Source organism: Rhinolophus hipposideros (assembly GCF_964194185.1).
Source record: "Rhinolophus hipposideros genome assembly, chromosome: 15".
NCBI classification, from domain to species: domain Eukaryota; kingdom Metazoa; phylum Chordata; class Mammalia; order Chiroptera; family Rhinolophidae; genus Rhinolophus; species Rhinolophus hipposideros.
The window spans coordinates 494,781-517,525 of NC_138061.1; the positions used below are offsets into that span (position 1 = coordinate 494,781).

At 55.7% G+C, this 22,745-nt stretch overlaps 1 protein-coding gene across 5 annotated transcripts in view; it reads left to right on the top strand.

The window, feature by feature from the left end:
• Window positions 1-22,745, top strand: part of CFAP46 (cilia and flagella associated protein 46) — an 88,670-nt gene that overhangs the window by 58,284 nt on the left and 7,641 nt on the right. For 3 of the 5 annotated variants that reach the window (XR_013994987.1, XM_081074304.1, XM_081074302.1), the window contains exons 36-50: window positions 1,840-2,037; window positions 2,121-2,227; window positions 3,694-3,870; window positions 4,639-4,774; window positions 11,100-11,288; window positions 12,017-12,205; window positions 12,729-12,863; window positions 13,049-13,228; window positions 13,613-13,783; window positions 16,265-16,362; window positions 16,848-16,924; window positions 17,880-18,010; window positions 18,441-18,598; window positions 19,152-19,231; window positions 20,624-20,785. Coding sequence is in view for 4 of the 5 variants with exons in the window: in XM_081074304.1 (XP_080930430.1) it covers window positions 1,840-2,037; window positions 2,121-2,227; window positions 3,694-3,870; window positions 4,639-4,774; window positions 11,100-11,288; window positions 12,017-12,205; window positions 12,729-12,863; window positions 13,049-13,228; window positions 13,613-13,783; window positions 16,265-16,362; window positions 16,848-16,924; window positions 17,880-18,010; window positions 18,441-18,598; window positions 19,152-19,231; window positions 20,624-20,785 (2,188 nt within the window). In the remaining variant the exon portion in view is untranslated. Of the gene's footprint in view, window positions 1-1,839; window positions 2,038-2,120; window positions 2,228-3,693; window positions 3,871-4,638; window positions 4,775-11,099; window positions 11,289-12,016; window positions 12,206-12,728; window positions 12,864-13,048; window positions 13,229-13,612; window positions 13,962-16,264; window positions 16,363-16,847; window positions 16,925-17,879; window positions 18,011-18,440; window positions 18,599-19,151; window positions 19,232-20,623; window positions 20,786-22,745 lie in introns of those variants that run through there. The other 2 variants (XM_081074303.1, XM_081074305.1) reach the window with 2 other exon arrangements.

The window sequence follows — 22,745 nt, forward strand, 5'->3', positions numbered from 1 at the left end:
GCAGCTTCGGGGGTTCGGTCCTTGAACCGTATTTGTTCTTTCACAGACCCCGCTGTCCATGGAAGCCTCCCATGTCCTTTGTCATGCTTTTCCTACTGTCCTGCACTCACTGACTAGGGCTGCCAGGCTCCCAGCAGGCCTCCCAGTGGCTGTGTGTGGGTGAGACCCTGGAGAGGCCTGGGGCTCCTTCCTTCAGGGCAGACGGTGCCCCACGCCCCCTGACCCGTGACCTGCTCTCACACTTCGGTGGGCCTTGCGGTATCCGTGGTCTCTGGGGTCTCGATGGCAGCCTGGGGTTCACCCAGCCCCCGAATAGCTAGCATTCCAGCCTGCCAGCCTCGAGCCTGCTCTGCCCTGGAGCGCAGGTCTGTGGGGGGCCCCCCTCCGGTACTGGACCTTGCAGGGGGCCCAAGCTCCAGCTTCTTCTCCCTGCTTGGACTGTTGCTTTCCTCCTGGGCCATGGCCCCCACGAGGATGGCTGCCCTTGGGAGAAATCCAGGACAGAGTGGAGCCTCCATGTGTGCGTTCCCCCTCCCAAGGGCGGCAGCTCCAGTTCCTACGCGCTCAGCCGCCCCAGGGCCCACAGATAGGTGCTTCTCTTTGTCCAGAATTCAGACCTGTTTTCCCTGGGGGTGAGGCAAAGCTACAGGCCAGCCAGGCTGTCACTTGTTTTGAAGAACCCCAGCGAGAGAAAGTTTCCTAATAAATGGGTATACAACTCAGTGGCACCATCACAGCCTTGGGGTTCCAGTCTCATCTCACGCAGTGGGGACAGGTGTGTACAGGTGTCTCAGCATCTTCCCCTCACCTGCCCACCCCTTCCCACATTCTTGAGTCTCCATCTCCACCCTCCTCTTGGTTCTTTCCTGAGGTCACAGCACTCAGCCCCAGGTGACCTCTTGGCTGGGGATGTCTTCCCTGGGTGTCTGCAGGGACTGTCCCTGTCTTCCTGGGGAAGTGGCTACCTGCACCCACACACTGCGCCCCCGGCAACCCAGCCGCCAGCCTGTCCCTCCAGCTCCATCCGCAAGCTGCAGTGCTGTCCCACGGTCCTGGCAGGGGCCCAGCCCGCAGGCCCACCTCCGTTCTCCCTGCTCTGGCTGCTGTGGCACTGCAGCTATACCCCAACCTGCACGCGTTGGCCTTCCCAGGGCCCTGGCTCTTGGGGTGAGCCTCCCAGGCCCCCCACTTCAGCCTCTTTGGGCTGCATGCTGGCCACTCTCTCTGGACTCAGCCACCCTAGACTCCTTCTCTTCCTCCAAATCCTCCTGCTGCGCTCAGTCCAGAGGCCAGTGATGCCCCCACGGCCCCTCCCACCCCCAGGTCTCCTCTCACCATGTGCAGTGAATGGGGGACGGAGGCAGCCCTGACCGGCAAGGACACACAAAGCCTCATAGATTTGGACACTTGGTCTGTTCACCCAGACCGGCCCCTTTGCCCTGGACCAGCATCCGGGCAGAGGCTCCCAGCCCAGGGGGACGTGGCCCAGGAGGGCGGGCCAGTGCTGGAGCCTACTGCCGAAGGGAAGGGGCTTCCCAGGGCCCTTCCCACTGTCCAGAGCCCTGGAGGTCAGTTCTCACACACAGGCCTCAAGCTCACCCTGTGGCCTGGGGGCAAATGTGGAGACCTGTTCATGTCAGAGAGGAGCCCGGTGGATGAACACAGGTGTGGCAAGGCCTGTGCCTGGAGCTGCCACATTCACTGTCTCCCCGTCTCTGTCTCCGCGTCTCTGCCTCCCCGTCTCTGTCTCCCCGTCTCTGTCTCCCCGTCTCTGTCTGTCTGTCTCTCGCTCAGTCTCCCCCACCCCACCCTGCCTCCATATATGTACATCTTTTTTAGGAGCTTGACGATCCTTGTGCAGAATCCAGGTGCCTGCACCTTCTTGCACAGTTGGCCAACAAGGAGAAGAACTACGGCCAAGCCAAGAAGCTGGTGGAGCAGGCCCAGCGCCTGGGGGGTGGTGAGGAGTTTTGGTACAGCTCCACGCTGACTCTCGGAGATGCCGTCTTGTCCACGGAAAGCGAGGGGAAAGAAATGGTGAGGATGGGCAAGGCCGCGTGCCCGGCTGGGGGAGGGGCCTGCGGGCTGGGGCCCGCTCACATCAGTGCGGCCATTCTTAGGTCTGCCAGCTCTTTGAAAAGCTCATCGAGGCCTTCACGGTTCTCAAGAAAGAAAGACCGAACCGAGCACCCATATTGGAATTCATGGCCACGGATCTAGAAGCCAGGTGATTTTTGTAAGACAAACTGTTAATTACCATGAAAGCCGTGGTGTTTTCTGTCTGTCAGAGACTCACGTCACGAGGGCCGTGTGGCCACACCCTTCTCCCAGCTGCAGAAAACGCCAATGTCCTGGGCGTCCTTCCACCTTCTCTGAGAAGCAGAGTCTGTCACAGCCACTTGTGAAGGTGGCTTCGGAGAGGTCACAAGAGCCTCGTGTCGGGCTTGGGGCTCCTGCAGGCGGTGTTCCCTCCTTACCAATGTGCCTTTGCTTGGGACTGGGACGCAGGTGGCCGTGTCATGCCCCTGAGTTCTCAGGGAACGGCCCTCATTTCCCACCGAGCAGGGCAGGGCGTGGGCTTCCTCTGGGCCCCTCTCTGGTTGAGAGGACAGGTACCACCAGGCAGGGGAGCAGGCTCTTGGGGGGGCGCCCCTCCTCTCGTCCTTCACCCCGTGCCAGGGCAGAGTTGGGTCCAGTGTTCGGATGTCTCCTGCCCCTCTGCCTGCCTGCTTTCCCACAGGTCCGTCCCCGGGGCGGCACCAGGCTCTCCCCCCACACAGGTCCGTTCCCGGGGCGGCACCTGGCTCTCCCCCCACACAGGTCCGTCCCCCGGGGCGGCACCTGGCTCTCCCCCCACACAGGTCCGTCCCCCGGGCGGCACCAGCCTCTCCTCCCCCACCCGGTCTGGGCAGGACTTCAAGGAGCAGCAATAGTTCTTCCATGGTTGTTGGAAGTCTTTCAGATTTTCGGATTTTTTTTTTTTTAGTGATTTGTCTGGCAATTTCTGTTCTCTAGAAAACTTTCCTCGGGGCTTTTGGCTGTGTCAGTACAAACGCTCACCGCCTGGTTCTTGTAGCTTTTACAGAGGCTGTGTCTGAGGTGTGTCCCCTCATTGTCATGTCTCTGTGCCATCTCTCCTCCTCGAAACCAGATTCCCATTCCGTTGACCTTTTCCAAGAAGCAGCTTGTGCTTTATTGGCCGAAGCAACGGGATTTGTCTCATTTTGGATTTGTTTCTGCTGCTTCCTTGTCATGTGCTCTTTTTTGTGCTGGTGAGGGGCTGTTGGTGCCATTCGGTTCCCTCCTCTGCGTTCGTCACTTCGCCCACACCTTCCCACTGCCTCTGCTGCCAGCAGCCCCTCTGAGCACCAGGGCAGCTCCCTGTCTGACACGGGACACACGGCCGTTCCCACGGGGTTCTTTCCTGCCCCGGTTTTGGGAGAGTGATTTAGAACGTACAAATGGGCGAACACCTAGGGTGGGGGCTGCTTTCTAAGTGTCCTGTTGTGATTGGAGAATGAGGGTAGTGGGGGTGTTGGTTTTCGAGAAACAGTCCTGCAGGAGTTCCTCCCGGCGTGGAAGCGAGAGGCACTGTTGGCACCGCGTGGACGGTCGATGTCGTCCTCGAGTCCCTGGCCTTGTGACAGCGTGCCGTGTGCTTGGTGGAATCTAAAGGGGAGCCCCCGCCCGCAGGTGTGTGAGCACCCGGATCCAGGCGGCCCGGGCGGCCGCTGCTGGGGAGGCTTCCCGGGGCCAGGTCCTGCTGCACGACGCGGATGAGTGCTTGGAGGGAATTGAGAGAAAGTTTATCAGCTGTGGCTACAAAGAGAATTGTGCGGCTATAAAACTGGAACGTGCAAATATCAAGAGGTGAGTGGGCCTCGCTGTAGACACACATGTGACTGGCTGTCCCTGCTGGGGACCGGCACTCCGTGCTCTGTGACAGCACGGTCCCCATGCCGGGTCAGCCAGGCCCTTCCCCCCTCAGCTTCCACCCCCCGCCACTTCCCCACAGGCCACCTTTCCTCCCCATCGGCCTCCTCCTGGCCCCCGTCCTGTGGCCACCTGCACTTCCCTTGGGACAGCACACGGGGGTGTGAAGCCTGTCATGAGTGTCCTCTCTTCCATCCCACCGCCTCAGTGTCCCACCTGCTTGGCTCCATGACCCCACCCCAGACACAGTACTGGACACTATCCCCACAGAGAGACCAGCAAAGCCTCACCCCTGCTACACCCCACCCCGGGCCACACGTGCCTGGTGATACACAGCATTTCAAAACACAACAAGCCAATCACATGTAAAGAGTTAAAACCAGCCGTCATGAGGGAAAGCTATGTGGGCACTTAGGAAATGTAACCTCGGTCATGTGGTGGGAGTGGAATGGTGTGTGGCTGGTGAGGACTTGGAGACGCAGAGAAGTACCCCCACAGGACGGTGGGGACGTGTGGCGTCAGCTGCTCGCACGCCCATGAGGCCAGGCTCAGTGTTTACGAAGACAGTGCAGTCTGTGTGCTTGCTGAGGTGCTCTGTGCGTGTGCTGGCGACACAGTGTAGTCACACAGAGACTGCACGTCTTGTTAACACTGATGACTGACGCGTCGACCTTTTGTGGTGACTCCGCCCTTGGTCTCATGAAGGTTTCATGCCCGAAGTGAGCCGGACGAGGAGCAGAGGATGGCGTGTTACCTGGCGGCCTGCAGCCTGGCCCAGAGAGCCATGGCGGAGGTGGAAGAGCTCTTCCACAGCGTGCAGGGCTTCCTGTCCTCTCAAGATGTAAGTGCGTGGCCTGGACCCTGGGGCACACTCTGCTCATTCCCTCCTCCCATCTGAAAGAGCAAAAAGCGCCCCAAGCCATGTGGTCAGCAAAGGTGGGCAGCTACCTGTGAGCAGAGGTGGCTCACTCTGTCCACACTCCCTCCACACTCCCTGCGGCCACCGGGGCGGGGGACCCAGGTGAGGCTGGCAATTGCCTGAGTCGAGGGGATGTGGCTGGGGACCCGTGGAGAGCGAGGCGGCTGCCGTTGGCAGGACAGAGGGCCCGTGGGTGTCCTGGGGGAAGGAAGGCTGCAGAGGTGCTCGGGGGCCCCGCAGTGCCCGCCTGGGGACTGGGCAGCGTGTTCTTGGGAGGACTGCCTGAGGCTGGGAGGCATCAGGGGAAGGATGGCAAGAAGCAGGGCCAGGACCGCGCCTGTCCCCACCTCATGGCCTGGGTACTGGACACAGACAGAGCGGGAGTGGTTAGCCCTGGATGGGCACTGCTCACGCCCTTGAAAAGTCCCACTGTTTCCAAATAACTGTCTCAGAACAAAGCTTGGAAACTTAATAGGAATGTAAAGAGCCCCAGCACCCAACAAGATGAAATGTACCGCATCTCGCAGTCAATCAGAAATGATCAGTATGTAAAAAGGCAGGAACAGGTAACTCGCAATAAGGAGAGTAATCAGCCAATCAGAACCAACCCAGAGCTGAATTGGAAGTCAAGACATTAAAGCTGTTGTTACAACTGCATTCCACATGTTCAGGTAGTGAAATACACAAAGACACAAAGAGAAGACCAAAACTGAACTTTTAAGGGTAGAAACCAGTGTGTGAGATGAATACACGGATGGGATAAATGGCAGAGATTGTAGAAAATTGGAGAACGTGAAGACATAGCAATTGGAACTATTCAAAATGAAAGAAAGAACAAAGAGAACAGAAGTTGAAATTAACAGAGTGTCGGTGAGACGAGCAATTTCAAGTGCGTGGACGTAGGTGTGACTGGGGACCCAGAAAGCAAGGGCAAGCAGCGGTTCACAGAAAAATATTTGAAGGATACTGGCTGAAATTTTTCCAGATTTAATAACAGTAGCCACCCACTGACAGATCCAAGATGCTCCGTGAGCCCCAAGCACACGAATATGACTGGGAAGAAAACGAGACCAGGACACGCCATCACTGCACTGTTTAAAAGCAGTGACATGACTAAAAGTTCTTACAATCAGACAACGTGTACAGAGCAACAAGGACGAAGTGAAGCAGCATCCAAAAAGCCACTGAGAGACCTGTCCATCTGGAACTCTTCACCAGCAAAAATCTCTCCCCAGAATGAAGGTGGGGTGAGAGCCCCCCCCAAATGCTCAAGCGCTGAAAAAAGGTGTCTGGAGCACACTCAGTGCAGGAGGCTTACAGCCACCGCCAAGACACGGGGTGAGAGCGGTACCGGATGGGGACGTCACTCAAATGATCCCAGAGCATCGAAAAGTAAACCACCTGGGAAGACTTAGAGAAGAGCTCTCATTATTTAAGTCTCTTTGAAAGAAAATCGGTGGTTTAAACAAAAATAAGTGTCTCATAGGGCTAACATGTAAAAACGAAGTGTCTGACGACAGACAACAGTAGCACAAAAGATTTTCATGCTCCGAGTGAAGTGGTGTGACGTACCGTAAACCCTGAATCGACCACAAAATGACAGAGCAAAAGGGTGTACCTAATAATTCAAGAACGGAGACAAAAGGAAATCATAAAAATTGTTCATTTGTTCCACAAGAAAGCAGAAAAAGGGGAAAGAGAATAAAGAACAGATGGGACAAATAGATAGCAGACAGCAGGACGGAACCTGAAACCTAATCCTATTAATAATTACACAAAATCGAAATGGTCTGACTGCCCAATTAAAAGAAATTGTCAGACACGCTGCCTACAAGAAAGCCACTTGAAGTAGAAGACGGAAAGAAGCTAGAACTGAACGATTGGAAAAGGATCTGCCAGGCTGACGCTCGTCAGGGGAAAGCTGCCGTGGTCACAGTACTACCAGGCAAAGCAGATTTCAGAGCAAGAACATGACGGGAGATGCAGAGTCCACTTCGTAACGTAAAGGAAGCGACTCACCGAATGGCCACAACACTCTAAACCTTGTACCTAATAACAGACTTTCAAAATAAATGAAGCAAAACCGATACCATTGCAATGCAGAAGTAGACAAATCTACAATTAATAGTCAGAGACTTTAATACCCCTCGCTCACATGTTAGCGAGTAGACACAAAATAAGAAAGATGTGAACATACCCACCAGTTTGACCTAACAGGTGATGAAACGTTTCCCATAGCAGCATGTGGAACATTTTCCATGATATACCACGTCTGGACCACAAACATAAAATGAGTCTCAATAAATGTGAAGGGACTTAAGTCACATAAGGTGTGTCCTGAGACCACAGTGGAACTGAAGTCGAAATCAAAAAGCGGAGGCTAGAAAGCGCCATCCACAGAGACAGAAAGCAATCTGTGGTCGTGCGGGTGGCATTGGGGATGGGCATGGGGCCGTCGAGTGGGTGTGGGTCCCTTGGGAGGTAGACGGGGTGACGTGCATGCACCAAGTACCGGTGAATTGTACACTTTAAAATGGCAAATTTCATGTTATATCAATTTTACCTCCATTGAAAAAAAGAAAAAAAGAAAACAAAAAGAAAGCTATGGGAGAAATGCCCAAATAATTGGGAAGTAAATAGCATGTATCTCAAAATAACTATAGTCCAGAGAAGAAATAAAAAGGGAAAGTATTTTTGAATGGAAGGAAAAAAAGCACATCAGAGAGTCTGAGATGTCTCTGAGGCAGCACTTAGGAGGAAAGTTGTAGCACTAGTACCTGTATAAGAAAAGAAAAGGATCCCAAATCATTGACTTCAGCCTCCTCCTTAAGAAAGTAGAAAAAAGAGCAAATTAAACTCAAGTAGAAGAAAAGCAATTGAAGATCAGAGTGGAAGCAGTGAAATAGAAAACAGAAAAAAAAAAGAGAAAATCAACAAAGCCAAAAGATGGTTCTTTGAAAAAATAAATTGATAAACTTCTATGCAGATGACCAGGAAAAACAGAGGGTGGGGGAAGGACATAAATAACCAATATCAGAAATGAGGTGTGACACCACCGAGGAAGCTACACATATTGAAGGAATGATAAGGGGACGTCAGGAACAATTTTATGCTGATGTATTTGACATCTTAGGTGAAATGGAACAAATGCCTTGAAGACCTAACCTACCAAAGATCATGCAAAAAGAAGAAATAGAGAACCTGAATAGCCCTCTATTGAAAAAAATGAATTTGTAGTGAAAAGTCTTTTCTGAAAGAAAATGTCAGACCCAGTGGCTTTATTAGTGAATCCTACCATCATTTAAGGAAAAAAGAAAAGAGAAAATTCTGCACAAACTCTTCCAGAAAATTTAAAAGGTGGGATTACATTACAACTGTACAAGGCTAGTATTACCCTGATATCAAAACAAAAATTACAGACCATTGTTCTTCATGAACATTGATGCAAAAATGCCAAATAAAATTTTAGCAAATTAAACCCAATCATAAATAAAAAGGATAATACATCAACATCAAGGTGGGGGTCATCCCAAGAATAGTTCAACATTCAAAAATCAATCGGTTTGGTTCACCATATTAAAAAAACAATCAGTATGATCATCTCGGTGGATGCAGGAAAAACAATTGATAGAACCCAGTACCCAGTACCCAGTGCTTTTTTTGATTTTTAAAAAAAGACTTAGCAAACCATTGATAGAAGAGAGCTTTCTCGACCTGATGAAGGGCATCTATGAGGAAAAACTAGCGCTAACATCATACTTAATGGTGAAAGACTGAACGGTTCCTGAGACAGACTACACAGGGGTGTCCTCTCACCACCTTTATTCAGAATTGTATTCGTGTTCTAGCCAATTTAATAAGGCAAGAGAAAAACATAAAGAAAGACATATGTCTTTCTATTAAAAGCATCCAGATTGGAAAAGAAGAAGTAAAACTGTCTTTGATCACAGATAACATCATCGTTGGTGTAGAAAATCCTACGCAATCTGCAAAAAGTCATAAACTTGTTACCAGTAGTAACACGTGACTTTAGCAAGGTGGTGGGATATAAGAACAATGTGCAAATATTAGTTTCATATTTCTATAAACTAAGAGTGATCAGATATTAAAAAATTTTTAAACTACCATTTATGACAGCATAAAAATGATATTTGACGAAAAGTGAAAACTTGTACCCTGAGCAGTGACTACGAAACATTGCTGAGAAAAATCAAAGAAAATGTAAATAGGGCCGGCCCGGTGGCTCAGGCGGTTAGAGCTCCGTGCTCCTAACTCCGAGGGCTGCCAGTTCGATTCCCACATGGGCCAGTGGGCTCTCAGCCACAAGGTTGCCAGGTCAACTCCTCGAGTCCTGCAAGGGATGGTGGGCTCCGCCCCCTGCAACTAAGATGGAACATGGCACCTTGAGCTGAGCTGCCGCTGAGCTCCCGGATGGCTCAGTTGGTTGGAGCACATCCTCGCAACCACAAGGTTGCCGGTTCGACTCCCACAAGGGATGGTGGGCTGCGCCCCCTGCAACTAGAAAAACAGCAACTGCACCTGGAGCTGAGCTGCGCCCTCCACAGCTAAGATTGAAAGGACAACTTGACTTGGAAAAAAAGTCCTGAAAGTACACACTGTTCCCCAATAAAGTCCTGTTCCCGTTTCCCAATAAAATCTTAAAAAAAAAAAGATGTAAATAAATGGAAAGATATATCAAGTTCATGGATCGAAAGGCTTGATATTATTAAGGTGTCACTTCTCCCCTAAATTATCTGCAATCCTTATCCAGATAACTGCAGGCTTTTTGATAGAAACTGACAAAATCATTTTGAAATCTGTGTGGAATTGCAGGGCACCTAACACAGCCGACACCACTTGGAAAAAGAAAAACTAAGTTGGAGGGCCAACATTACCTGATTTTAAGACTCATTATTAAGTTGGTGCAAAAGTCATTGCAGATTACAAGGTTCATAATGGCAAAACCTGCAGATCCTTTTGCACCAACCTAATATAAAGCCACAGGAATCAAGAGGGTGCAATTTTAATGTAAAATTATATGTGTAGCTCAATGGAACATAATAGAGAATCCAGAAGTAGACACACACACACACACACACACACACACACAGAGAAACCTAATTTTCAGCAAAGGTGCAAAGGCCATTCAGTGAAGAAAAGCTAGTGTTTAACACAATGGTGCTGGAACAGCTGGACAGCCAAACAGTAGACTCAGTTCACGGCCACCCCTTCAACACCCCCCCCCAAAAAAAGAAAACTAATTTAAAGTTGGCCACAGACCTGAATGTGAGAGCTGAAGCTATAAAACTTCTAGAAGAAAATACCTTTGCAACATGAGGCTGGGCAAAGATTTCTTACTCAGGACACCACAGGCACGATCCATAAAAATTAAACTGGACATCTGCTCTTCCAAAGACACTATTACGAGAATGAAAGGCAAGTCACAGACTGGGAGAAAATACCTGCAAATCGTCTATCTGACAAAGCTCTTACACACAGAATATACAGACAACTCTCAAAACTTAATAAGAAAGCAACCCAATAAAATTGGGCAAAACTTTTGAACAGACATTTCTCTAAAGAAAATAGGTGGATGGTAAATATTTTTGTGAAAAGATGGCAGATTTCAATAGTGAATCATGGCATTGCAAATTATAACCATAATGACTCCCCCCCAACCCCTCCACCCCCACCACTTCTGGACATGGTGACTCTAAAAAACTTTCCCCACTGAACGCTGGCAGGGATGTGGGGGGCTGGGATTCGCACTGCAGGTGGCGTGTGAAGTGCACAGCCTTTGGAGAAAGGTGGCAGTTTCTTAGTCACACACAGGCCTGCCCCACGACGCAGCCATGCCAGTCCTGTCCACACACAGATCTGTGGGGGGTGTTGGCAGAGTTGTCCCTGCAACGGCCCAAGTAAAGCAGATAAAACAGCTGCGGTTCGTCTGCGCGATGGACAGTGCTCAGCAGCAAGGGGAAGGACACCCACGCAACCGTGAGGGCAAACCTTGATTATGTGAGCGAAATAAGCCGGACAGCACACCCCGTGACCACCTGTGCCACCTAGAAAACACAAACCACAGTTCCAGAAGGTCTCTAAGCCATCAACCGGGAAGGAGGAAGTTTGGGGAGGTGGGACGCAGGCGAAGCGGGGCATGAGGCACACGTTGGTTGTTTCATTGTGGTGATGGCTTGGCAAGCGTACTCAGACATCAGAATAGCCAAGCGGATTCCAAACGTGTCAGTTGCAGACCGTCAACTCGCCTCTGATGAGGAAGCTGGCACACGTCAAACTCAGCCTGGTGGAGGTGTGTCTGGACACGCTCCAGCTCACCTGGCAGGAGAGCCTGAAGCGGCAGTTAGAGCAGAGCTCCGCGGACAAACTGCTGGCCGCCTACCTGCAGAGCACGAGCGACTACACCCCTCTCGGCTTGGTAATATCTGGGATGAGAACTGGGCCCGATCCCCACGGTCCAGCTGGGGAGCTCGCCCACCCACACGCTTGTCATGCTGTGGGGGCTCCCTCACTGTGTGCCTGACGTGAAGGCTGATGGGTGGGAATGCAAGGGCTGGAGTTCCCGGCAGCCCTGAGAGGTGTCCGAGCAGCTGGGGGCCTCCAGGCCCTGCTGAAGAAAGGCATCATCTCAGGGGACCTACCTGGCTTGTGAAACCTGGGTGGCTTTGGGGGTATTGCCAAGCACATGACAGCCTTCCTCCCCAAGTCCTGAGTTTGCTTTGGCTGATGTCAGCACGTGAGAAAGCCCATAAGGTGAATTACATTCTGTTAAAAAAATAAGCTCAACTTGCAAAATAATTTGTTCTGAAGGAAACATGTTCTGCCATTTTAGACATTTTCTTAGATTCCATACATTATGAATCAAATTGGATGTAACTATAAACGGATCAAAGATAATCCTACAATTGAACTTCATATGGACTCACGTGTGTCATGAGTCCCAACTTAGGGTTATATAAGCAAACTTTAGTGACCTCTCAACACCTAAGCCCTGGAGACCCTCCCCAACACCCACTGGGTGTTTCTCAGACTGCCCGGATATCACGATTCCCGGGGCTCTGGAGCTGGGACCCCGGGGTACTAGAGGGTGGGCCTCTCATTTCCTGAGGTGGAAGCCAGTAACTGAAGCAGTTTGTGTTCCTGAAGGAATGGTTCATGCTGAAGCGGACCCTGGCTCACATGGCGCTGGCACAGCTGGGGAGCCTGCAGCCGCTGTGCAACGGCTGCGTGGAGACCCGTGCCCGGCTCCTGGGCCTGGCGGGGAAGGCCCTCCACCTACTGGCCACACACACAGACCCTGTGTACACATCCTTCTACTGGGAGGAGAACCTCTTGGTACGCTCCTCTTCTGGTCTGTGGGGCAGGGCATCACGGAAACGTGCACTAAGTCCCAAGGGGCTGGGCAGTGGGCTTTCCAGAAATGTGCCCGTCCAGCCCCAGCTCCCTCTCAGCCCAGCTTCCTCCTGCCCCTCCCTGCCGTGATCCCACAAACCCAGTTCTTCTGGGCCCTCTGCCCCCAGGCAGGTTCCCCGTGGTACCCCCAAGGACCCCATGAGGGTGGCTCGTCCTGCAGACAGGCCGCCACAGGCCCCTGGGGTTGGTTTGTGCATTTGTCCCCCAGCCCCCCCCCACCCCCCCAACCCGGGCGGGCACCTGACTCACTCGGTGCCAGTGCCCAGGGACTGAAGGAAAGTGAGCACAGCACAGCTCGTGTCCCCAGAGCTGCTCCCCACCCGGCTGCCCCTGTAGCCTCTGCTCTCGGCCCAGGGCCCCACGGCCAACAAAATCCGACAGGCACTCGGGTGGGCGGGCGTTGTCCACCCCACGCACGCCCTGTCTGGTGATACACGGTCCCTAGGCGGGTGCTGAGCTGAGCAGCCTCAAAGGTCTGGAGATCGTCCAGGAGGAGGGCGACAGGGAGGAGCAGGTCGGCAGCCTACCGGCCTGCAGGGCAGCCCTGGGGGAGCACAGCAAGAAGGGCTCGGACCTGAAGGTGCGCCCCTCCCACCTGCCCCGCGCCCCTCCCACCTGTCCTCCCACCTGCCCCGCGCCCCTCCCACCTGCCCCGCGCCCCTCCCACCTGTCCTCCCACCTGCCCCGCGCCCCTCCCACTTGCCCGGCATGCGCCCCTCCCACGGAGCCTGCCTGAGCCCCTTGTCCCTGCCCCCCCCCCCCCAGAGGAGGCTGGCCCTCGCCCAGCAGTGCCTGGCCCAGGCGTCCGAGGTGCTGTTGCAGTGCCTGCAGGTGGCCCTTGGCAACAGCCTCCTGGACGTCGCGGCAGCTGCCAGCCTAGAGATGGTGGAGTGCGTTGGCACCCTGGACCCGGCCGCCACGTGCCAGTTCCTGGCGCTGTCGCAGGTATGGCTCGGCTCTCTGCACCTTCCTGAGGCCCTCTGGGCCACCTTGGGGAGAATGCTCCCTCCTGCTGGAGGCCCCACCAGCTGGGCTGCGACTGGGGCCTCTGCACAAAGGCCGGTGCTCACTTAGAGGAGAGGCCGCAGGTCACCGGATGGTGGTGGGGACGGTCTGCGTGCGGTCCCCTGAGCCTCCCCTTCTCTTACTGGGAGGGGGTGTTCTGTGGGTTCAAGAGCCTTGGGGTCGGGGGCTCAGAGCCAAGCAGCATTTGCCGCGGTGGGCGTGTCCTGGGGGAACAGCCAGACAGGCAGCTGGAAGAAGCAGGGCATCCCAGGGGCCCCTCCCACGCGGCCTGAGCAGCCCCGCGCCCTCCGCGATCTGTTGCAGAGCTGCTCGGCCTCTGACATGATGCGGGGCGTGCTGCTCACGGCCACTGCGGACACCAGCAGCTCACAGCTGGCGGCCCTGCTGCAGCTCCAGCACAGGCTGAGGTGCCGGGAGGGGACTTCCACCAGCCTGTCTGCCTGCGTGGAGCAGAGGCTGGCCGCCATGTCCAAGGTGACTGAGCTGGGCACACCCTGTGAACCTGCGGCCCGGCCCGGGAGCCTGACTTCAGCAGAGGCTGTGGCCTTGGCCCACATCCTGCCTCTGCCTCTTGCTGGCTGTGTGGCTCCAGGAGGGCCACCTCCTGGGTGACTGCGGGGGCCTGGGCGGCCGTGCCCGGGGTGGTCGTGAGGTAGGCACTCTGGCCCCAGTGAGCAGCAGAGCTGAATCCTGAGAACCATGTGCAGGTCACCGTGGCCACTTGTGCCTCTTCCTTCCCGGGGACTGGCGGTGGGAGTTGGGGTATTTAAAGAAACAGGACTCCGGTGAGGCTCGTAAGTCATGGAGAGCAGACTAGCGCACTCCGGGCGGTCCAGCCGCATCCCTCCTTCCTCTCACAGTTGCTTCCGTGGTCCCTTCACCCAGGGTGGGGCCGCCCTGTGTTCTGTGGGCTGTTTAGCAGCGTCCCTGCCACTCCCCCGCCAAAGGCCAGTAACCCCTCCCCAGAGGTGACAGCCAAGTCTGCAGACGTGGCCCATGGGAGCAGGGCTGCCCTGCCGAGCGAGAGCCGATGCCTTAAGCCCCGTGAGGGAAAGTCCTTCCTTGAGCAGCCTGGGGGAGGGGCTGCCGCTGGAGGAAGACATCCGCACGTGTCCATGCCCGCTGGGGGCCGAGTGCCAAGCAGGAAGAAAGGGCCGCTCCAGGCAGCGTCACTGAAGAAGGGGGTGAGCGAAGAGCAAGGTGGTGACCTCTGTAAGCCAACGTGCGGTCCCAACTCTTTCGCAAATGAGTGGACACCTGGGCCAGCCACTGTCCTCCCTCTCCTCCCCTGTTACTGGGGTCACAGAGCCCAACTCAGGAATTTGGAGGGACCAAGTACATCCAGTTCAGAGAACAGGACCCAGGCCCTGGGGGCTTGGTCGGTGGTGCCATCACTGTCACAGTGTTACTGCTCCCACGCTGCTGTTCTGTCCTCACGGAAACCTGCACTGTCACAGACTCAGGGCAGCTACACTGGGGGTGGGGTCCACAGGACACAGAAAAGCCGGAGAGCTGCAGGGTCTCATGGGATGGCATCAGCGTGGGGAATCGAGAAGCAGCCAAGCTACAATTCCTGAGTGGAAAGCCTTGGGCAGCAGACTGACTGTCCGTTGTCTGCCCCAGGTCACTGGCTGGTTCAGGGAGCAGCTGGGCCTGGTCCTGACAGACACCTCGGGAAAGGGAGGTAGCCCGGCACACCAGGCTGACCCCTGGGCAATATGGGCTTTGCGTGGAAGCTCCTAGAAGGCAGTGAGCTCTGCTGTGGTCTCACAATGCCTGGGAAACAAGGACCCGCTTAGAGGGAGGCGGCTAGAGAGCCTGGCCTCACAAGACGGTCACGTCAGGGTCTCAGAATGAAGAGCTCACAGCAAACCAGAGAGCAGGGAGCAGAAACCCTGCAGCTGGAGAGGATGGCAGGAACGACTGGCCAGGGGCAAGTGCCACATGAGAAATGCGCACTTTCAGCCTGCGTCTTCAGAGGAGGCTAAGATGAAGCAGGTGGACACCCCCTGTGGGGCTGAGAAGGTGGGAGCTGGGGCTCTGGTCATGGGCAGTGTACTGGGATCACCATCCCCTCGGACAGTCGGGCAGAAGCCACTGCAGCTGAGCATTAGCGTGTTCAACCCAGTCACTGCACCCCTATGTCTGCAGGACCTTCGTGTGGTCCTGGGAGCAGGCGCTCAGGGTCCGCCATGGCCCCTAGCCAGATGCCCACTGCCCACAGGGGACAAAGAGGCCATGGGAGGCTGTGCAGTGAGGAGGGGTCAGCCCCTGAGCATGCCAGTATGGATGGACCTGGGGACAGAGTCTGCCGTGGTCCCTGTGGGGAGGCGGGCCCGGGGGCAGTACCCTGAGTCCCTGTCTGGCCGTGTGGCCATGGCCCGTTGTGGAGACGTTGCCAGCTGCCTGGCTGTGACTGGCACTGCCCTGTTTCTGTGTGCCCTCCTTGGACCAGTGCCATTGGACCAGCCTGCTGGACGTGAGTGTGGACACCGGCCAGCTTTTGCAAACCCGAAGCTCAGCAAAAGTGGGAGTCGTGCTGTTGAGCAGTCAGCTCACTGGGGGGCTGCGTGCAGAGCGAGCAGGCGCTGCAACCCTCTGGCGGCGTGACCCCCACGGGCCCCACAGGGCAGGAGGGCACACAGGGCTGACCGTACTGCCGGAGAGGGCAGGGTGGGTGTGTGCACATGAGGCTGGTGTCCATGTGGCTCTACCTGTGAGGTGTGGAGGCACAGGGAAGAGCCTGTGCTTGGGGTCGTGCAAACCAGGTTTCTGGCATGAGCTGGGAGCCGGTGGAATGTGGGTGCAGAGCCGGGGAATCCCACGTGTGCCTGCTGCCCCCTTGTGGTAGCCATGAGTCTTGCTGGGGCCCCACCAACTGGCTCAAAAGCCCCCTCTGGGGTGACCTGTCTGAACGGCCAACATGCGTCCTTTGATTCCCTGTTTGTCACACAGGCTTGGCAGAATCTCCAGGTCACGAAACAACACTTTAACCTCTTGAATGAGATTCCTCCCACTTTCCGACTCCTCTTTCTGCACCACTCACCAGACAGGTGAGGCCTCCTTCCTATTCCTGTGCCTGTCCCCCCACAGCACGGGGGGAGCCACGCCACAGACGGGGGTGGGGGGAGACTCCCTCCCAGCTTAGCCGGTGGAGGGGGAGCACGTCGTTCTCAGAAGAGGCCCAGGGGTCATTGCAATTATGCCCAAGCTGCAATGATGCGGGGGTGGGCACAGTGCCACCTCCCATCCCCAGCGTGGCCCCGTGTGTCTGGTCTAACGGTCACCATCCATGTGGGGCCAAACCGTCTGGCTTGTCTGGGGAGCAGGTGTCCTGCCCAGCCCCTGGCAGCAGCTGCAGACTGTTCACCTGGTGACTGTGCCCAGATGGGCCTGTTTTAATTCTGTCATGACTCAGTGGACACGCTCGTGGGAAGGGGCTCCTACTGGACATGTATGCGGCTCTCAGGATTGTGTCTTTGGGGACACTCTGGGCCCCAGAGCTGGACTTTGAGTCCACTCTGCGTCCTTCCCACAGGAGCCATCTCTACGGCGCTGCCTATGAGAGTCCCAGGCTCATCCGTTCAGCCAAAGGGAAGGAGCTGCAGGTGGGGGGTAAGCTCTGCGGGGCAGTACTGCCAGGGGCCATCCCTGGCTGGCACGCCCCTGCCAACGCACACACAGGTCCCTCCACTGGGTGTGGTGACCCCAGCCCCCACCCACATTCCATCTCCCCCAACAGCAGCTCTCCAGGATGGGGAGCCGACACATAAATGATACCCAGAGGCGTGTGTTTCCCTGGGGTTGGACAGGCTCAGCAAAGTCTGGCCGTGTACCTCGCTGGGGGGCGTCCCAGCTGTCAGCCAGCCAGTGACACTGTACCAGTCCCAGTGCAGTCACACGGCTGCTCAGGAAACCGTACACTGTACACAGCAGCCCTCTTGCCCTCTCCGGCATTTCCTCTCCAGCGGAACACCCTCTTTCTTCCTTGTGCCTCAGGCACCTAATTCTACTTGGTTTCTTTTGAAACTAAGGAAGGTTCTAGAATGATAGAGTCCATCTGCTGCTTCTTCGGGACCCCTCAGGCTACCTCCATGAGCCCCAAGCACCAGTGCCATTTCTGAAAGTTGTCCTGCGTGAACAGGAGCTCTGTCCGTGGCCAAGGACCGGACCCTGGGCCTGGCCCAGCCTTGCGGAGCTGACTCCCCTCGCAGTGTCCACACTGCAGCACCGGCACATTTTAAACGTGTACTTTCTGTCTCCCTTTCTTTCCCTGACCTTTGGGGATCCTTGCTCTCCTGGCCCATCCTGTCGCCTGGTGTGGCAGGTACCCAACGCTCCCTGGCGGCGCAAGTCAGACTCCAGGAGCTGCCTGCAGGTTCCTGGTAGTGGTTATACCAGTGACTCAGAGGAAGGGCCTTGTGGGCATGCAGCTGCAGCCTGGGGGAGGTGGGGGGGCTCATGCAGAGTGCGCCCACCATTTGCTTTCTCTCATGAGTCCCAAGGGTCACACAGGAAGGGCAGGTTTGCTAAGCCGTGTGCAGGACAGCGGCGCTGTCTGTCTCCACAGGCTTCTGCAAGGTGGCTCGGGTGGCAGTGAGCCCGGCTGCCTTTTCCTGCCTGTTGGCCAGCACCCAGGAGTTCCGGGAACAGACCCAGGCTGAGGTGTACAGAGAGGACATGGCCTTGACCCCAGGCCTGGTGAGGCACAGGCCCCAAGCCCAGCTGTCAGGGCTGCCACCAGCCTGTCGGGGGACTGGGACCCCAGCCCAGTTGCACTGGGGTGGGGGTGGGGGGCTGGGCAAGGTCTTTCCCCACAAGGTGGGGGGCTCTGGCCATCAGGACCCCAGGAGCTGTCGGACACGCAGGTCGGCCTCCCTGCTGAGTGGGGGCCAATTTGTCTTTGGATCCCTGAGCTTGGTCTGATGCAGACGCCCCCCTGATGTGAGCAGAGGAGTCGGGTGGGGCTGGGGATCCCAGGGGGCTCTCAGCAGAGTGGGCGGGTGAGACCAGCAGGGAGCATTGTCTGCGGGGGTCCGGGGACCCTGGCACGCAGGCAGGGGCCTCCTGTGCTTGTGAGCTGGGCCCCATCAGCTCCACCTAACCAGTGTGCTTTGTGGGCTCTCCTTAGACACCTTCCGATCACAGGCTGTTTGGGCTGAGACAGGAGCAGGAAGGCAGGTGCCTTGAAAAGGAAAGGCTTTCTGTGCAGAGGTTCAGTGACACCCTGAAGGCGCTTGAGGAGTACCTGCAGCCTCTGTTCCCCCTGCTCAGCTGCCGGGAGCCCAGGTGCCTGTCCTGCCTATTTCTGAAGAGCTTCGGCCGGAACTCTGACTCCCAGAGCAGCGCAGTGACTGGCTGGGGGAGGCGGAGAGGCAGGGCTGTTTTCCTCAGACACTGTTCACGTGGAAGAGAGTCTCGTCATGACACCCTATGCTAACAAGCTTCTCCCCACGCTAAATGGGGATGTGTGAAGGCCCCTTCACCCCAGAGCACCGGACTCTGTCCTGTCTGTCATGGGAAGAAGTCCTGGTTCCCCGACCGCTCCAACACCCCCACCTCTCTTCCCTTCTTGTCGAGTGTGTGGTAGAGGGGAGAGCAGCTAGAGGGGCCCAGCTTTCCTGACTTGTTTCTGGTAGGAAAGCGGGGCCGGACACTTGGTACTTACCAGATGTGCCAAGAGGTCAGAGGTTAGAGGTACTCCCGACCTCGCTTGCCCAGTGAGGCTGTCCCCAGAGTGAGCCATGGAGACTATCGGTGGCCCAAGATGACGCTCTTTAGTTCTTCCTGCATGTGATTTCCATAGATCTTTAAAACCTGAATGTGTGCCTTTGGCTTTCAGAACGCAGAGTCCCACGACTGTTGCAGATTTGGGGAAACCAAAGAGCAAGGACAAGGAACGGAAGCTGTCATTGCCCCCGGGTGAGTGACAGCCGCACGGAGGCCACCAAGGCCCCAAGTGACCTCAGGAGCCTCCTGAGGCTGATGATGGACAGTTGGGTTGGATGCAGCCACCTGTCTGGGAGAGCAGAGATGGGCAGACATGCTCCAGCAGCTGCAGGCGGCCTCCCTCCCAGGGTGTCCCAGGGTGCCGAGCACCCCAGGGTGGGGGGAGCCCAGAAGCTTCTGTGCACGACCCCTGACCAGTGCCCACCCTCTGAGGTGCACTGACCCCCACATGTGCGCATGGCTGCAGCACGCCGTGCCATGTTTTACGGCGTCATGTCGGCTGTCACCATTGGAGTGTGTGTGTCCCAGATGGTCTGAGGGCAGGAGGGAGGGTCCATGGCCTTCCAGGTCCATGGGCTGCTGCTCTCCTCAGTAGAAAACGAAACGTGCTTGTGTTGCCTGAGCCGGGGAGGGCAGCTTCAGGACAGCCCCGCCTAGGTATCGGAGGCCTCACAGCCGTCTGCACTTCCAGGACAGGCCCTTTTTCTCACGCACTGAGCTTAAAGCCATTTGAAATGTGCTGGCCACACCATCCCACCCCACTATGGGGGAGGAGCACTCGGTGTCCGTGAGGGTTCCATCTCACCGGGCACCTGATTTTATAAATTGCTGTTTTAAAAAGGCATTGCATTCATTTACTTTTCTTCCTCCCACAAAGAATTGTGGAGCAGAGGGGGACGGGTAGGGGTTTTGTCAAGGCTCTGACTTCCTCCGGTGCTGAGCGGCCCACGGCACCTGCCAGCTGCCCAGCAGTGGAGCTGAAGTGAGGGTTTCGGAAGTGTGTGCAGCTGCTGGGAAGGCCAGGCACGCTTGCAGTCCAGGGAGAGGCCAGGATGGACTACCGCAGGCCACTGCTGGGGCCTCAGAGCTCAGAGCTCCCTGGATCAGGATAAGGAGGCCACTCGCTGTCACACACACTGGCTTCCACTCGCAGGTCAAGCATCCTAGGGGGCGGGTTGGCCCTGACCACCGTGCCTGTCAGAAACAGCAGGTCTCCCCGACAGGCAGGACACGGCTCCTTCGAGGGGCCTCTTGGGCAGCCTGGACCCCTCTGTGCTCTCCTCTGGGAGAGGCTCAGTGCAGCTGCTCGCCCTTTGAAAGGCAGCTCCCTACTTAGAGGAGCCGTTGCACCCCAGGACCTGACTCAGGAACTGGATGCTGGAGCCCGATAGGTCCTCAGAGCCCTGGGGGATCCGACATTCCTGTGACCTGGACTCAGGACCATCAGTGTCTCTCCCGCGAGAGACCCGCCTGTCCTGGGTCCCCCACTCTACAAAGGGGCGCTGCAGCCCAGCAGACGGCCTCAGCAATGGCAGGCGCGGGGGCTGGTCCTCTGCGGGCCTAGCTGGTGTCCTTCTGCCCCAGCTGAGCCCGAGGCTGCAGATGCCGTCGTCCTCGTGGTGGACAGATATCTCCTGGAGTTGCCGCTGGAAGGCCTGTCTGTGCTCGGTGCGGCGGCGTTCTCCTCTGTGTCCCGCGAGTTCTCCCTCCAGATGCTGTGGACCCGCCTCCACAAGGAGGAGACAGGTGAGCACTGCCTCAGCGTTCAGGTGTGGGAGGGGAGCGTGTGAATCACTTTTGCCAGGGGTGATCATGAAGGGTGTTTACAGAGCACCTACTATGTGCTCGGCCTTCTGTCAGGATCATTCTTAGCCTCACAAGCTTGTGTTTCAAAGGAGGGGACGTGCAGTGAGCAGCCGCACCGTCACTCAGGTGGTGAGCAGCAGCGAGGGAGGGACGCAGGCGGCCGGCGTGCGGGCGTTCTCCCTTCTGTCCCCTGCACAGACCTCCGCGTGGCTGCTGCTCTCCAAATAAATATCAAATTAAATAAAAATAAATAGGTCAGACTTCCATCCAGGATGAAATAACAAGGACCAAATTTGCCCTTCCAACTGAAACAAGGAAAAAACCAGACAAAATATATGAAACAATGGTTTTCAGACATTGGTGATCAGACAGGGATGGTGACCCCAAAGGAGGGGACCAATCGGTGACATAGCACCAAGCGGGGCTGGGTGGAGTGTCACGGTCTCCCCAGGCTGAGGAGGTGGCGCTGGGTACCTGGGGACCCAGGTGATGAGAGTTCTCGGGGCAGGTTCTGGGAGGAGAGATCAGCAGAGTCCCACCGGCCTTCAGCTGAGAACTGGTCTGCAGAGGTGCGAGCAGACTCCCCAAGGTCAGGGACAGGCACAGGGACCCATCACCGAGCTCATTCCAGCCTGCGCATGGCTCAGCTGTCCGCCCGCCAGAGTGGGCACTCATCTCCCACAGGCCTCAGGTACAGTGGCCAGAGAGGACGGCCTGCCTCTGCACTAATGAAGACGCCTGCCTAGCCCCACCCAATGCAACTTAAAATGAGCTGCAAAGCATCAAAGTATTTCCGGTAACTTAACTGCATCCCCCAACCAAGCTCGAGAAAATGTACAGACTAAAAGTATCCAGCACCCAATAAGGTAAAAGGTGAAAGGGCTGGACATTCAGTGAAAAATTACGAGGCACGCAGAGCAGTGGGAAACGATGGCCCAGTGAAGAGAAAACCACGTGATCGAGACAGACCCAGAAATGACACAGTTCTCATGGAACAGTCCTGGGCGGGGGTATCTGAAGTGATGGTGGCCAGTGTGCCCCAGATCTGATGGAAACTGTGATCCCACAGACCCAAGAGGCTCAGCGAACCCCAAACACAAGGGACAAAAAGAAAACGGTACCAGGAGTGTCACAGTCGATGATTTATTGTCGATCCACATGTGATGGAGCATTTTAAAAGCAGGAGAAGGAAAAAGACCCGATTCAGGAGCAACGGCAGACTGAGTGCAGGCAAACAGTGAACGTCTTTAAATTATTAAAGAAAAACCTGTCAAATCGCTTCCAAAAGCACTGGTGAAAGAAAGGCTTTCTCAGACACAGAAAAGGGGAAGGGATTCACCAGGAGGCCTGCCGGCATGACAAAAAGTGACAAAGAATGTGCTTCAGGCTGGAAAAAAAAATAGACGGAAAAACGCACAAGGAAACAGAGCAGAATGGGAAGCAGGTGGTAATATTTAAAACTTTTTTCTTGTTTTTAAAATCTCCTTAAAAGATTTTGACAGTTTAGAGCAAAAACTAACCATGTATTGTGGGGTTTCTAACGTGTGACTGGAAAGCATAGGACAGCGGTGCGATGGTGCTTGAAGGCAGACAGTGAGGGATTAGAGATGTAAGCGAACGCTCCCACTGGAAACACACAGATTTACAGCTAATACGCGGACGAGTGGAGTCGTAAAAAGCAGCCCAACAGAGACAGAAAGAGAGGGGAAATGGAACAAAGACCAGACGGGACAAATAGAAAACAAACTACAAGATGGTAGGTGTCAACCCAAAATCACATTCTCTGTAAACGGTGTAAAAACCCCAGTTAAAAGGCAACAGGGGCCGGCCCAGTGGCTCAGGCAGTTGGAGCTCCGTGCTCCTCACTCCGAAGGCTGCGGGTTCGATTCCCACATGGGCC